A 14,566-nucleotide genomic window follows, 5' to 3' on the forward strand; every position below is an offset into this window, starting at 1 on the left:
GCCAGTTCCATGGTGGAAGTATGGCTTTCAGGTGCCACTGGCATCAAAGCTCAGCCCGAAAACAAAGGGGAAATCTATATTTGGGGACATTCATGCAAAGCATTACCACTTGTTGTTCATCAGAGGTGCGAAAGCAGCTAGGGATTATCAAAAATCAAACAAACAAGCAAACAAACAAATCTCAAAGGGACAAGAAAAAAAAAAGGAAAAGAAAGAAAATTATCCAGCTCATGAATGTAATGAGCTTCAGGGAAAAAAAAAACCAAACCTGATTTTTAAATTTTTTTTCCACAGGGATTAGTTAAATCATTGAACTAGGGATGTCATTGCTGAGCTCTGCAATCACCTGCCCAGAACTGCAGGGACCCACAATGGTAGTGAGCAGCCGACTTTCCCAGGAAAGTTTTTTGTTATCCTCATATTGCTTGGTTTTTTTACACCACATCTGTGCTTGTTTCGTCATTCTGCCATCTGCTGTAACAAAATACAGACAAAGCATTTCAGAGAACAACCCCTCCACACTTTAAAATGCTCCAAGCCGGAGCACAGCCTTTTATTTCTCACAAGCTATAGTGCTTATTATCCTATCCTACTCCTCCTCCTCTTCCTCCTCCTCCTGCCCCACATCCATGATGAATTACACAGGCTTAGCAAGCATGGAGAGCACAGAATCCCATTCCTTTTGCCACAATGTCTCTATTAAATGAAACAAATGTTCCTGCTCTTGACTTCGCTAGGCAAAATCATTCGCTGAGAGGTCAGAGATAGCAGGTCATTATCATGAAATTTTTAATTTTGAAACTCCCAATCAGGCTCATTTCCTGTTTGGTATTGTCTGCAGATACACAATGCAAAAGCCTCGGGTTGCTAAAGAATCGAAATAACAGAGTATGAGCAGAGTGGTTTTGAGCACACACTCTGTAAAGTCCAGTCAAAGTTTCTTCCTGGTGCAGCCGCACAAATCTCTTGGTAGCAGTAAACTCTCTGCACAGACTTCATTCCTGAACACATGTTCAAAGGTGATAAAATAAATGCAGATGGTTTTCCAAAACCTCAGTGGAGCATTTTTTGCTGTTACTAAATGGACTGGAAAAAAAACTAGGGGGAAAAAGAGGAGAAAATACACTTTGACACAGACAGGCAATTTCAGAATAGCATTTGGTCATTTGGGAGAAAATCTAAATCAAATGTGTGTTTATAATGATCTATTGGCAAAACAATATTGACAGAGCATCTGAGCTGCCTAATGGAAGTGATTTTTAGAATGCTTAAATTGAACTGGTGTTGAGAGCTGAATATTTTGTTTAATTATTTAACACAAACAAAAAAAGAGTTGGATAGGAATTTCGAATTCATTGTGCCATGACCAAAGTCAACAATGAAACCATCCCTAGCTACAGTGAAAAGAGAATTAGACCTTAACAAATTTATTACAGGCTTTGTTTACAAACTCATTACAAAATTATACAGCATCTTTTGTGTACACAGGATTTACAGGAACACATTACTGATGTGTGGGATTGCATTGCTCTCTGGTTGAGATCTGCAGGTTTTTCTTCACTTGGGGCCTGATCCAGCTTCCACCGGAGAAGGTGAGATGATTTTTTTTCCCATTGACTTTAGTGGAAGCTGGATCAGATCCAGGGGCTAACACTTCCGCTCATTGTTTTCCTGGGGTGGGAAAGAGGCAGCCGGTCTAATAACCGTACACACCACACTCTGTTCTCATCTCATGTGTTTCAGATGACAGGCATATTTACTCCAAGACACTTTTGCTGGCTGCTTGTAAAATACTTGTTAAAGTCAAGAGTCAAAGACCAGTTCCTGTTTCTGGATTTACAGTGGGAAATGACAAATGGCTTTCTTTGAACCTTCAAAGAATGAACCTCCCTTGATTTTCAGTGAGCAGAAATAAAGGCATTAGAATCAACTCTGATGTTGTTTACATTGCTATAAAGCTACGTTTTCTTCCCTGTCTTCATCAGATTTTCTCTGGATTTACAGTGATGTAAAGAAAAGTGACATTCACACTGCAGGAACAAGGTAGTTTCTGATTAATGGTATTCCACAAAGCTAAATTGGTCTCCTTACCTCCTCTTCTCACATGGAGATAGGCCTATGTGGCCCAGTGAAACAAAGAGATCTCTGAAGTTTATGATCCATAACTATATCGGCTCTCAGTTGCTCCCAGTGTCTGCAAACGATCTTTATTTGGGAACTCAGGGCATAAAATAAAGCTTTTAATTTACAAAAATTCTGGTGGGGCAGAACTCTGAAAAATATGCTTATTCCCCCAAGCCAAAAAATTTAGTTCAAACTTAAACTTTCCTACTAGGAAAAGTAGCAAAATCTCTGTGACATGGTTTTTTTTTTCTTTTTAAATTTTTTGCCAAGAGATGAGAAGTATTCTAATCAAATCTATCAGATACTGAGTTCCTTGTTATATTACATCCTCTCATTTTGATGACTGCCTTGGTATTGAACCTCTGAAATTGTTATTGCTTGAAGCAAAGTTAGGATTTAGTGCTGCAAGGTGATGATACTTCCTGTGAGGTAAATACCCTGGCCTCATGTTGAAAATTGAGATAGGTCTCAAAAGCTTTGCTTCTGGCCTCCCCTGAAGAAAGTACACATGTGCTCCAGCCTGGCTTTCCAAGACAGGACTGCTTCACTGCTTGGCCTCAAGGCAACCTGTCCAGCTCCCTGGTGGCTTTATGGTGTGTAGCACTTTCTGTAAGGGTTTAGGGGAGACTGCACAGTGTGCTGCATTTCATGGCCTGGTGCATGTTTGAAGCTGGTTTTCCAGGAATGAAAGCTTTATGAGCAAAGGCATCCTGCAACCTCGTGTCTGAGGGCTCTGATCTCATTTTCCATTTCCATTTGTGATGCTGAACATGCTATGGCAGCAAAAGCTGTAGCTGTAAAACCCTCAGGGAAAAAAAAAAAAAAAAAAAAAAAAGAGGGTAAAACTTTCTGAATAAAGCCCTGACCCACAGCCCTGGCTGTAGGTTGGATCTATCTGGACACAGATAACATGCAGCTCAGTCTGAATTCTGTTCCCAGCCATGAACTTTCATTTGCTTCCTGGGAGTGGGATCCCATCCAGGGCATTGCACAGCTAATGTGTAATGGGACATCTCTTCAAGTAGTGTCATTATTTGTGTCCCCCAGTGGAGCTACGTGACAATCCAAAGAAGAATCTGAGGTAAATACACGCTAGCACATTTGTCTGTCCTAAGCAACAACTCATATGTTTAGTTGGGGAATTTCAGTATGACTACAGACTTCATGGATATTAGTCACCATCCATTTCATGTTCCTGTGAAAGGTACCAGGTTTGTCAAGCACTTCAACACATTTTCCCCTTGTGAAAGATGGAGGATGGATTGCTGAGGAGAAGGAAACCTTTGTACAGGCTTGTGGCTTTGATATCCATGCCAGGATATCACATCTTTCTTTACTACAATTTGCAAGCCAAAGTCTCTTTTAAGGTAAAGACACCACCAGCTTTGCTTCTAATTTAAAAACTAAGAGAAGAATGATCCAACAAGGCAAGCAGAAGATAACTGATTCGTGTGAGGAGGAAGAGGCTGATCACAACAAACCATCTTTTATGTATTATATTAACAATCCATTTAGATCAGTTCTTGGCTTCAGCAAGTTTCAGCTACAAATATTTCAGATTTCTTTCATATTTTTTCAATGAAGCACTGGCAGCAATAGAAACAGTTGCAAAACAAATGTGCTTCCAAAACACAAATGGATGTTCCTGGATTACTAGCAGCCATTCTGAAATGCTAACAGGGGGAAAATGGTCATTTCACTGGCAAAACTCGCATAATACACAGAGACTTTTTTTTAGGGCTACCTGATGCCTGTAAATTTCACATCATCTGCAGCCTACAACACATATTTTGGTCATTTTTTGTTTTTGTTGGTGAGGAGTCAACGCTGCAGATCCAATTAAATATGGATGTATAGAACAAGGAATATAAATATGTACACAACTCTTGGTATTGATCTGATTTTTAACAAGTTTACTAAATGACAGTCACTGGTTTGACAATACTGAATGAAAAAGACTGATTTTACAGATTTTACAGGAAGGTTACGGTATGCTGCCAACAAGCAGTGTCACAAATGTAGTCTAAAAAACCCCAGAGTTGGCCACGGCAGAGGCACACACCCTTTGCTCTTGTTTATTGACAGAGAAAGCTTATATACTGTAGATTTGCTGAAGTTTAATAAATAAGGTCAACTTATAATATATATAAAACAATATAAACATTTATATGCTACATGCATATCATATAATTTAAAGTAATAATTTATATAGCAAGGAGATGCAGACCTATGTTCTTCCTATTTTCCTGGACAAGGCGCACACGCAGGAGGTGTCTATCCTTATCCACCTCCAGCCCACCAGTTTGTTGTTTTCTGAAGTCAGTGCTCTGACATAAGTTTGGGATGTCTTGCATTGGGAGTTCCAGTGCTTGTCATCAATGCCGCGGCAGCCGTTTTTTACAGGCTTGGCCTCTTTACACCTCGTTTCATAAAAGTATTGCTTAACCGGAGAGTTTCCTGTTTTAATTTCTCCCAGAACAGTCACCTGGTGTCCCCTAATGTCGATGGCGGAGGATTTGTCCGTGACCCATAAACTTTCGCTGTCACAAACCGAGTATTCTCCCCGGTGGCCCCTGTGCTCCGCGTACCTCTTCCGCCGGGAGGTTCTGTTCACCACCACGGAATTCCCGATGTAATCCTCTGTCAGGTACAGTGGCGGTGGCTCCAGCGGCGTGTTGTCACTCAGGAGGACTCGGGGCGAGTTGTAGCGTCTCTGCTGCCTCAAGAGATCTGTATCCACTGAGATAACTGGCTGGAAGTCTGATTTCACATTTTCCTCTCCATCCATCTCTTGCTGAGTGTCTATTTTCTGCACTGTGTTTTGATAGTTTTCCTTAATGTCTACCATCTGCTTAGAAAGCTTGTTTTTTAAAATGTCTGCCTGAATGAGTTTAATAATAAGAGAATTTATCGAATCTTCTGGCAAACTCCTTTGATCCATGTTGGAAGACTGGATGCCACGAAGGTAAGCGAGAAATATCACATAAAACAAGATGGACATCACCTTGTTCACCTGTAAGATCTGCAAAGAAACAGAGAGTCAAAGTTTAAACAGTTCAAGAGGGAGGTTTGCTAGAGGCTGTAAACACAAAAATCGGAAATTTTTTTTAGTAACATCTATGTCTTTAAAGATACATATATAGAGATACAGAAACACAGGCTGTGTATTTCTTTGAAGATGCTATTTGTTATACTTTATAATAAATGCAACTATTTTCTAAATTTTATTTTATTTTTTTCAATGTTTCATCTATATTTTAGGCCTTCCTTTTCCCCTCTCCATGCACAGTGGCATATATATCAGTTAAGCCCTTTCTCTGCAGAGGTAGGTGGTTCTTGGGATAGTATGGCCAGGGCTTGGCAGCAGAGAGAGGCCAAGTTACTTCCACAGAATTTATTCCACAGAGAAGTTTAGTGTCAAAAATTGCAGGATTATGCAGAGTAGAAAATTGTCTCACTGTGTAAAATGAAAAAGTTCTGACTTTGCTGACTGTTGTCAGGTTTTGTGTGCTGAGATCTCTCAGGCCCATCAAATTCATATTTATCAAGTGGCTTCTGTTTTATGTTACCATAAGAAGGGAATAAATCCCGTGTTTCAATAGCGCTTTTGTTCTCTTTTTCCTCCTGGTAAGGGAAAGGGTTCTTGAAGGAAAATGATGTGGTAAAGTCAGAGGGTGGTGATTAGGTCTCTATAATATAAGTGGGGAATTCAGATGGACCCACAAACCATTTTGCAGGGGCTGTTTTCAGGACTGGGGACTGGTTTTTTTTAACAGTTTTAAAAGAAGTTTCTTCATTACAGTTATATAAGGTGAAACAAAACTGATATCAATTAAAAATATTCAAGGACGAATTGAGGACAACTCTCTCCCCACCAGCCCCTAAAATGGAAAAACCTTGTTCAAGGATTCATTGTTTTGGGAGCCATTCCTAAAAGCGTGCTGCTTCTTTCTACTTTGCCACACACTGCTCTATATGGCTTCTGGTGGCCTCCTAATTCTACCTTCTGCCCATATTCTAGAAGCTCATTTGTCACTGCTTTTTAAGCCTTTCTGTCATCTTGTTTGTGTAGCTGAGAGCCAGGAGCAACTGTCCAGAGAGGTGGTTTTTCTCCTTGTATATTTGAACACCTGCATATTTGGTATTGGCAGTTATATTTAAATTAAATCAATTTTCAGTGTAAAATCCTAAGTCATGGATGTGAATCTTTTACTACAGAGCACCCCTGGTTATAAATTTGCTGTACAAGTAGTGTATTGAAAGAGAAAATACAAAACTCAGAGTGCCCTCATAGTCATAGTGATAAACCCTGACTGTAGTACTGCTTTGAGTGACTCAGGAAAGCCTTGAATTTGATTTTCCTGTTCTGCAAACACATCCACCACATGTCAGAGACCTCTGGCACTCTGGGATGAAGGCTGAGTCACAGACAGTGGGACAGATGGAGCTGGAAGGATCCTCAGGACATCATCTAGGCCAATCTCACTGTTCACAGGAGTATCAGCCAGAGCAGCTTGCAGAGAGCTGTGCCTACTCAGGTTTGGAGTATCTCCATGGATGGAGACTCCACAACCCTCTAGACAACCCCTTCCAGTGTTTCACCACCCTTAAAAAAAATCACATTTCATGTATCAGCAGTGTTTCTTATATCTCAATTTTTTCTTATTGCGTCTTGTCCTTCATGGACACACCTGACTAGAGCCTGGCTCCGTCTTTATTAATCCCTCCCTCCCTCCCTTCCTCCCTCCCTGCACCTTTATTAATCCCTTTTACACTTAAATAAAATCCCTCTGAGACTTCTCTTCTGCTGCATGAACAGCCCCAGCTCTCTCAGCCTCTTCTCCTGGTACAGTTTTCCTAATCCTTAATAATTTTCATGAATTTTCACCTGTACTAAGAAGCCCAGAACTGGACACAGCACTCCAAATGTGCCTCACCAGTGCTGAGATGACGGCAAGGATCTCCTCCCTCCTGAACAGAAAATTTTCCACTTAAAAAATCTTTTACTGTTCAACCTTCTATCCACTCTAAACAAAGCCCCTTTTTGCTAGATTGAGTCCCCACTTCACATTTGGAACTGCAGCAAAATCAGAGCTACCCTCTGTGGATGTGAGGTGTCCTTTTATGGACAAGAAATGTGTTTTCTCCATCCTCAGTTTGTCACAGTGTGAGTTAACCTAAATCTAGACTGTTGCTTGCAGCAATGTTTTGCTTTTTTTTTTTTTTTTTTGGGGGGGTGGGAAATTGAAGATGTTCAGTTGCCATATAATTATTGTCATACCTGAATAAATACTAACTTAATGTAGATGGACCTCAGAGCCCAGAGCTTTCTGGATAAAAAATTGCAGTGCGATTTTGCCTTCCCTCAGCAGAAGATTTGCTGTTAAAATCAGTGAAAATATTATTAAACAGATGTCATTGAGCAGATTTCTCGCAGCACCCGGAATCCACATGTGGGGCAACACACGAGCCCACAGGATGGTGAGCAAAGCTCTGGCAAGGCTCAGCCCAAAAGCCAGAAGCATTATTCATGCCAACATGCAGCTGCATGCAATCACTGCTCTGCTCAGTCTCAAAACTAAGTGGCACTAGCAAAATACACAAGTTGGAGCAGGTGATGAGGTGGGAAAAGTAAGGCTGGAGCTCCTTCAGGCTCTCTTTAATGTCACACTGCACACAGAAAGGAAGGGATGGGGACCTGAGAGTTGGAGAAGTTAAAATGAGCTATTTTTCTTCTCCGTGGAGGAACCCTGTTAATGTGAAAAATGGTGAAAAGTATTTCCCTGAACTTCACGTGAAATGTCTTATGGATTTGGTGGGAAAGATGTTAACTTTGAAATTCAACCTGTAGTTTGATTTATCCTTCACAAATTATTTGCTAAAAAAGTAAAAACATTTCAGAACAAATTTTTATATTTTTCTGGATGAAAATCTTTGACAGAAAACACAAAGCTTGGTGAGATTACAGTTTTCAGGGAGATTCATGAGGGATGTTCAGAAGTTCCAGTCCATGACTAAAAATTGTCAGGCTGTCCATAAAGTCCAGCACCATAAGAGTATGTCTAAAGCACTATTCTAGATAGGAGAAATGGGTGTTATTGGAAAGCTGCAGCTGGTTTATGGCCTTGGCTGTAATCTGGTTATAAGATACATTAAAAGTATATTTGTTTTCAGGTTTGAGGAGTACTGCATTTGATGAATGGCTTTTTGCCCAAAATGAAACCGTGTTCCTGTCTGAAATGAAGGTAATTTGAAATTTATTTGGCATGTGTGTTGTTAAAGCCATAAAAAGGAGAGTAAATGTAAAACATTAAAATGTTTATCTTTCCATGTTTTCAAAGCAAGTAATTCTGGTGTTTCTGGCCATGCCTCAGAAGTTCCACAATGCAATTCATAAAGTGGAACAAGTGCTTACTCAATACAGCCCAGTGAGTAAATTATCTATAGAAGAGACTTAGATTGGAGGCAAGGTTTCAGCATACATGTGGTGTCTGAGAGAATATTGACTCAAATTCTAGATTCCAGAGGGGCACAAGATTCTGTGGACCTCAGCAGAAGCTACTTCAGCACACTCAGCTCTTTCTTTGGCATTTTGGAGAATGGTATAAAAATTTCACAAGAGTTCAATCCTTCACATGACTTTTCCTCTTCTTTGTTCTTTTTTTTTTTTCTTAATTCCGATTGTTCATTTCAGGTGGAAAGATTTTGCTCAAGCTAAGTTTTTCATGGCTAGCTGATGTTAGTGAGATATTTTTGTTGTCCTTTATGGTGTTTCTTGGAATTTTACACATGTGAATTCCTGACAAAAATTCATTTGGTTGTGTTTGTGGCTGGTTTGCACTAAGCAAGTTTGACTTTGAAAATGCTGACATTTGTGACTCAGAGGAGAAAAGCAAACAGCACAGAAAAGAAAAGCTCATGCATTGCAAATCTAGTTGGTCTCCCAGCTGTGGCTTATCTTTATTTTAATGGTTTGTGTTAGTGGGGTATTAATTCTGTCTTAGCTAGGTGGCTCAGGGAAGGTCTAAATTTAAGAGAAGTAAATAAGCTTGTCTCTTCCTTCCATTGATAAATTCAATCGCGAATAAACTCTGGAAAACCACCTTCTGCTCTTTTCAGACTCACCACTTTATGTAGTAGTGAAAAATTTAGTTTAGTTTTGTTTGTGGTAATTTAAAAAAATATGTGTATAGCTTTATTCTGGTCAGCTTCTGAACATTCCATACAAGAAAAGAGCAAAACGTAATTTAAAATGTTCTGCAGAAAGCATGAAATCGTAATACTGTGAGAGACTGCCTAAGTATTTACTTGGAAGTCATTGCTAAGAGGAACTGGAATAGAAAGAAAAGTGACTGGTGAGTTTTGCATTCAGCATTGTAATACTCCACATGATTTATGTAAATCAGCTTGAAGTCTTTGGTACTTTCTAAAAAATTTAGGAGCAGCTTCTGTTCTTCAGACCCAGCTACTAATGATCCTTTGTGGTGGCTGACAGCTTTTCCAGGCTTTCACCAAGGAGGAAAGTGTAATTATTGTCATTGTTTGCTGAGCACTGCTTTCACAACCTCCCAAGTCATGGATTGCCCCATTGATTCACTTTTCCTAATAACTACGGTGGGAAGAAATGCAGCCCTACTCCTCTGTGCTTTGGGGGACATGGGAAAGGTACAGAATAAGAAAAGCATTCTGAACATTCAGAAAGGCTTGAGTGTGAAACAGCTGTGTCTGAAAATTTGCACTGTGTTTCAGAGTAGTTATCAACTGTTTATACAATATGGGTTTATGAAGGTAGATTACTGCAGAGTGCTGAATGTCCTTGCAGACACCCTCGTGAGCACTTCCACTTCTCAGGATACGGAAATTTCAACACACACATGTTGAAGCTAAAGCTTTCACAAGAACCAGGTCCTCTAAGAAGCTGAAGAATTCAGAGCCAAAATCAAGTGATGGCAGCCCAAAGTGTTAACCCTCCCATGCTGAGGGCCAACCAAACTTGGACCATTGGGTGAGGGGATTTGAAACTAATCCATTCCCTTGTCATGCTGGCAGAGGAGAGCAGCTACATATCTGGGGGACAGCCAAAGTTTCTTCATCTTTGCAGCAACTGAGAGGTGTATTAATTAATTTACTCAAAGGCATTTATGAAAGAGAAGACACATCTGAACATTTAGCTCAGTAGCCTACAGAGAATGGTATATACCTAATTTCTTATGGAAATAGAGTTCAGCCCACAGGGTCACTGACATTTCCTCTTCAAACGACTAGTTGAGCAAAGCACAACAGGACAGCTGCTTACCCGACTGTGTAAAACTCCTCTGCACTTTGAACCAACCCACAAAGCTGTGGGGGTGGCCATGACCCTACTGGTCAGTGAGGAAAGCTTTTCCAACCAGTTTTGTGACACCAGTTTTGAGGAGGCAGTTTTGTGATAACACCTCTGCAAGAAGCAGTTTGTGCTCTGAATGGTCAGATGAGCTGTGTGGAGTCATGCAGGTGATTGCAATGGTGTGTGTGTGCCTACATTTGATCCTTCCACAGATATATCTGTGTTTTTTGGAGATCAAGAGTAGCCTGCTGTACATATATCTGCCTGATTCCAAGGGAAAGGTCAGGAGCAGTTCCTGCTGACCTCACTCTTTGGAACAGCTGCTGCTTCTCACATCTTGTGCACAGTTAATTCTGGTCAGGTTTTGGCCCTGCACCTCCCTTCCCTGCCACCAACACCAGGGTACTTGAGAGCTCCCTGGGGATATCTGGCACTCCCCAGCATCCTCTCACAATCTCCCTGGGGGACTGGACTATTAGTAATGTAATTAGTAATCAGCCATCCCAGCTACATCCCCAGGTCTGTAATCAGCTATAGAAGTAGGCAGCCTTTTCTCAGTCACAACGAGGTTCTTTTCCATCAATTCCATCCCTCACTGACACTTCTGTGACATATTTACATGTTTACACCTGTCAATGCCCTGACTGCCATGGTATCATTTTGCATTAAGCAGCTGACTGATTAATCTGTGTATTGAGGAGTCAGAACAAGGGGTTTGAAGGCTGGGATCCCAATTTCCCTGGTGTGTTAGAAGAGTTTTGTCAAATCAAAATGTCTATTTTTTACTTTCTGTATCTGCAAAGGAAGGAACTCTGTGGAATGATTGTGGTGTTTCATTACTCTGGGTATTTACCCTGTCATCCTTTGGGTTCTCCCTCAAAGAGCTGGCTGTTTTTCCCTACTGAGAGAGTAAAGGCTGGGAGAATTGGGATTGTTCAGCCTGGAAAGCAAAACGTTTTGGGATGACCTCTTTGTGGCCTTGTAGTGCTTGAAGGGAACCCACAGGAAAGATGAAGAGAGACTCTTGACAAGGGCCTGGAGTGACAGGACATGGGGGAATGGCTTCACAATGACAGAGAGCAGGGTTGGAGATGAGGAGGAAATTCTTCCCTGTGAGGGTGGTGAGGCCCTGGCACAGGTTTCCCAGAGCAGCTGTGGCTGCCCCATCCTTGGAAGTGTTCCAGGCCAGGTTGGATGGGGCTCTGAGCAACCTGGGCTGGTGGAAGGTGTCCCTGCCCAAGGGACACTCTGCAGGGGATGGGACAAAGTGACCTTTAAGGCCTCTTTCAGCTCAGGCCATTTTGTCATTCTCACAGCACCGATATTGGAGCAATCCATAAGTTATTTCTCTTGGTTATTACTGTCAAAGTAGGAGTACTGCCATTTGTCCCTTTTTAGAAGAGCAGAAACTGGAATACACAGAAGTCAGCTGATATTTGCAAGGTGAGACAGGTTGGGGTTTTCATGTTGCACTGGATGGATCAGGGAACTCCATCTGTAGTTCTGTTTGAAAATTTTATCTATCAATGAAAAACATCAATTACAAGGAAATAAAAACAATAGCATCCTAGAGATATAGCTGTAGTGGGGTAAATAATTTCAACAAAAGCTGAAGTATTTCTTCATATTATTCACTGTGTACTTCTGAAAACTGCCCAAAGTAAAAAGAAATCTAAAGATCATGTCCATAGCTGAATAAATATCTTGACTTGACTGGACTTCTACTAATTTTACAAAAAACAGATTTGCTCAGATTTTTGCACTTGCATACTTTTTTTCCTCAGAAGTAATTTGCAAACAGAAGAATAGCAAGCTCCAGAGGTAAAACATGGTAGTGGATAATTTAAGCTGATACACTGTGTGTTAGTTAATCTTTTCATTACTGTTTCTTAATAGCAGTAGAGCTAAGCAGCAACCTAAATTTGCAGCTGAATTTGGAGAGGATGCAAACAGCAGTGAGTGAAGAGAAATACAATCTCCACTGGGAAGATGAAGAAAAAAAAACATTGGCAGAAAATTACAAAATGAAAGCTGAAGTAGAAATTAAAATCTCATATGATGGAGAAATATTGGTATTGAGCAGTGATATACAGAGGGGAAAAGAAATTTAGAAAGGAGCAATACCTGATCAGACCCAGGAATGATCTAAAAGTTTGGAAATGCACAGTATTTAATATATGCTAATACTGGGGCATTTCACTGCAGAGCTGGAAGGGAATTGCTGCTTCTTGTAGCACAGCAGTAAAATTGGGAAAGCTGCTAGAAAGTTGGAAGGTATTGTCATACAAAAGGAAAATCAGGAAAGAGAAGCAAAAATGACTGAAAGGGTTGTAAAACTGACCTTTGAGGAAATTGTCTTGAAGGTGCAAGCATTTGCCTTGAGCTGGCAAAAAGCACATGACAGAAAACCCAGGGCAAAGATCTGGACAGTGTAAGCATTGGGGAAAGGGAACATTCACTTTGGGGTGGGGCAAAGGAGTGCAATCAGGAAAACTGGGATTAAGCTGAGGAAAGGGAAGTTAGGCTGATCATCAAAAGCAGTTTTCAAGCTCTGCAAGATGTTTGTAACAAACCAAAAGCCACACCAAAGAGGCCTGGGTTTCATGTTTCCTTGCAGCACTGAAACTCCATGTAAGTCTTTTCTTGAAACAGTTTGAAGATCCATTAACCTTTCAAGCCAACCTGGACCTACTTTGGCTCAACCAGGGCTTATTAATTGTATTGTATTAAAGTCAGGCAGTAGATGCAGTTCCTCTTATTTTTGTCAGAGATGCTTTGAGGGCTTAAGTTGTCCATAATTAAAGTTGAGAGCAGCCTTCCAGATGAAACTCACTTCTTTCACCTCCCCACAATTCTGGCTCTTCAAGCCTGTCCTTGTAACAGATTGTCCTGATTGTTCTATTTAAAAATGCCAGAAGTGGATTTTTTTTAACTTGGTAGTAGGAGGAAAAGGGGGAAGCACCCCTCAGATTATCAGAATTTTGTCCCTCTCCTGTTAGGCTATCTTGAAAGAGCAGCCTGCTGGAGACCCTGTGATGCTGGATGGTCTGACATGTTTTTACATTAACATTGCTACTGGACAACTCATTTTTTTAGAGAAAAAAAAAAAACTGCAAAAGAAAAGAGAAGTTTTAAACCACTATTTGCTAGTTTTTCTGATACTAGGAAACTCAAAGGGAAAACTGTTTTCAGCTTTGACTTTCAGGATATCATTATTTTGCAGGATTTTATATTGAAAGCAAAAGAATTTCTGTGTTTTTTTATTTTGTTTCAGAAGCTGAAAACATCTGTGGTTTTTAACGTATTCTGATTTCCTCTATCTTTTGCGAAGTAAGGAAAACGGTGAAATCGAGCAAACAAACAGAATAAAGCAAGGGCTGCAAATCCAAAAGTGTTAGAGTCTGATTATGAAAAAATCTTGTATTCCTAAATCTGATTCATGGGTACAGACAGCACTCGCACCTAAAAGGAAAAAGAAATATAGGGGATATAGAGAATGCTAGTTAGAAATGAAGTGAGTTTTTGTTTGGGTAGAATTAAAATAGATCCTAAAGTTACGCTATTTCTGTAATTTTTCTTAAAAAAAGGCATTTATTTGTTTTTCTGAGAGCTCTGCTGTGACCTTTGAACATAGATGTTTGCATCGAGGGCATAGAATCATTAAATCACAAAATCATTAAGGAAAAGATCTTTAAGAGCATCAAGTCCAACCTGTGACTGACAAGCACTTTTTCACCCAGCCTAGAGCACTGAGTGCCACGTCCAGTCATTCCTCCGACACCGCCAGGGGTGGGGGCTCCAGACCTCCTTGGGCAGCCCCTTCCAGTGTTAAGATGGTTTAGAAGGACCAACATTGCTGCTCTGGAGTTTGTTCCAAGCACTGAGCCTTGCCAGGGAAGAGCCACTTTGTTTCACCCAAAGCTGCACCTGTGTTTGCTTTTCCAAAGCCTGTGACTCGAGGTTTCCCTGAATCCGTGCAGAAATACATCCACGACACTCCGTGAATCAAAGGCTGCTCTCTGAATTGCCTCTCCCTATTCCTCAAAGGTTCACAGCCCCCCAGATATAAAAAATCTGGTTAGGCTTTTTGCAGGTGCAAAGTATCTGATGCAGCAT

General features: G+C 40.7%; 1 protein-coding gene and 1 long non-coding RNA gene across 3 annotated transcripts in view; one reads left to right on the forward strand and one right to left on the reverse strand.

Annotated features, from left to right (window-relative positions):
- Window positions 1-765: 765 nt before the first annotated feature.
- Window positions 766-14,566, reverse strand: part of NTF3 (neurotrophin 3) — a 50,809-nt gene continuing 37,008 nt past the window's right edge. The window contains exon 2 of the mRNA XM_023919133.2: window positions 766-5,146. Within this exon, the coding sequence (XP_023774901.1) occupies window positions 4,352-5,146 (795 nt within the window). The 3' untranslated portion in view covers window positions 766-4,351. The remainder of the gene's footprint in view (window positions 5,147-14,566) is intronic.
- Window positions 5,052-14,566, forward strand: part of LOC147653689 (uncharacterized) — a 45,730-nt gene continuing 36,215 nt past the window's right edge. For both annotated transcript variants that reach the window (XR_015285716.1, XR_015285717.1), the window contains exons 1-2: window positions 5,052-5,089; window positions 8,299-8,369. This is a non-coding gene — a long non-coding RNA (uncharacterized LOC147653689). The remainder of the gene's footprint in view (window positions 5,090-8,298; window positions 8,370-14,566) is intronic.

Source organism: Cyanistes caeruleus, chromosome 4 (genome assembly GCF_971803275.1).
Source record: "Cyanistes caeruleus chromosome 4, bCyaCae1.hap1.1, whole genome shotgun sequence".
NCBI classification, from domain to species: domain Eukaryota; kingdom Metazoa; phylum Chordata; class Aves; order Passeriformes; family Paridae; genus Cyanistes; species Cyanistes caeruleus.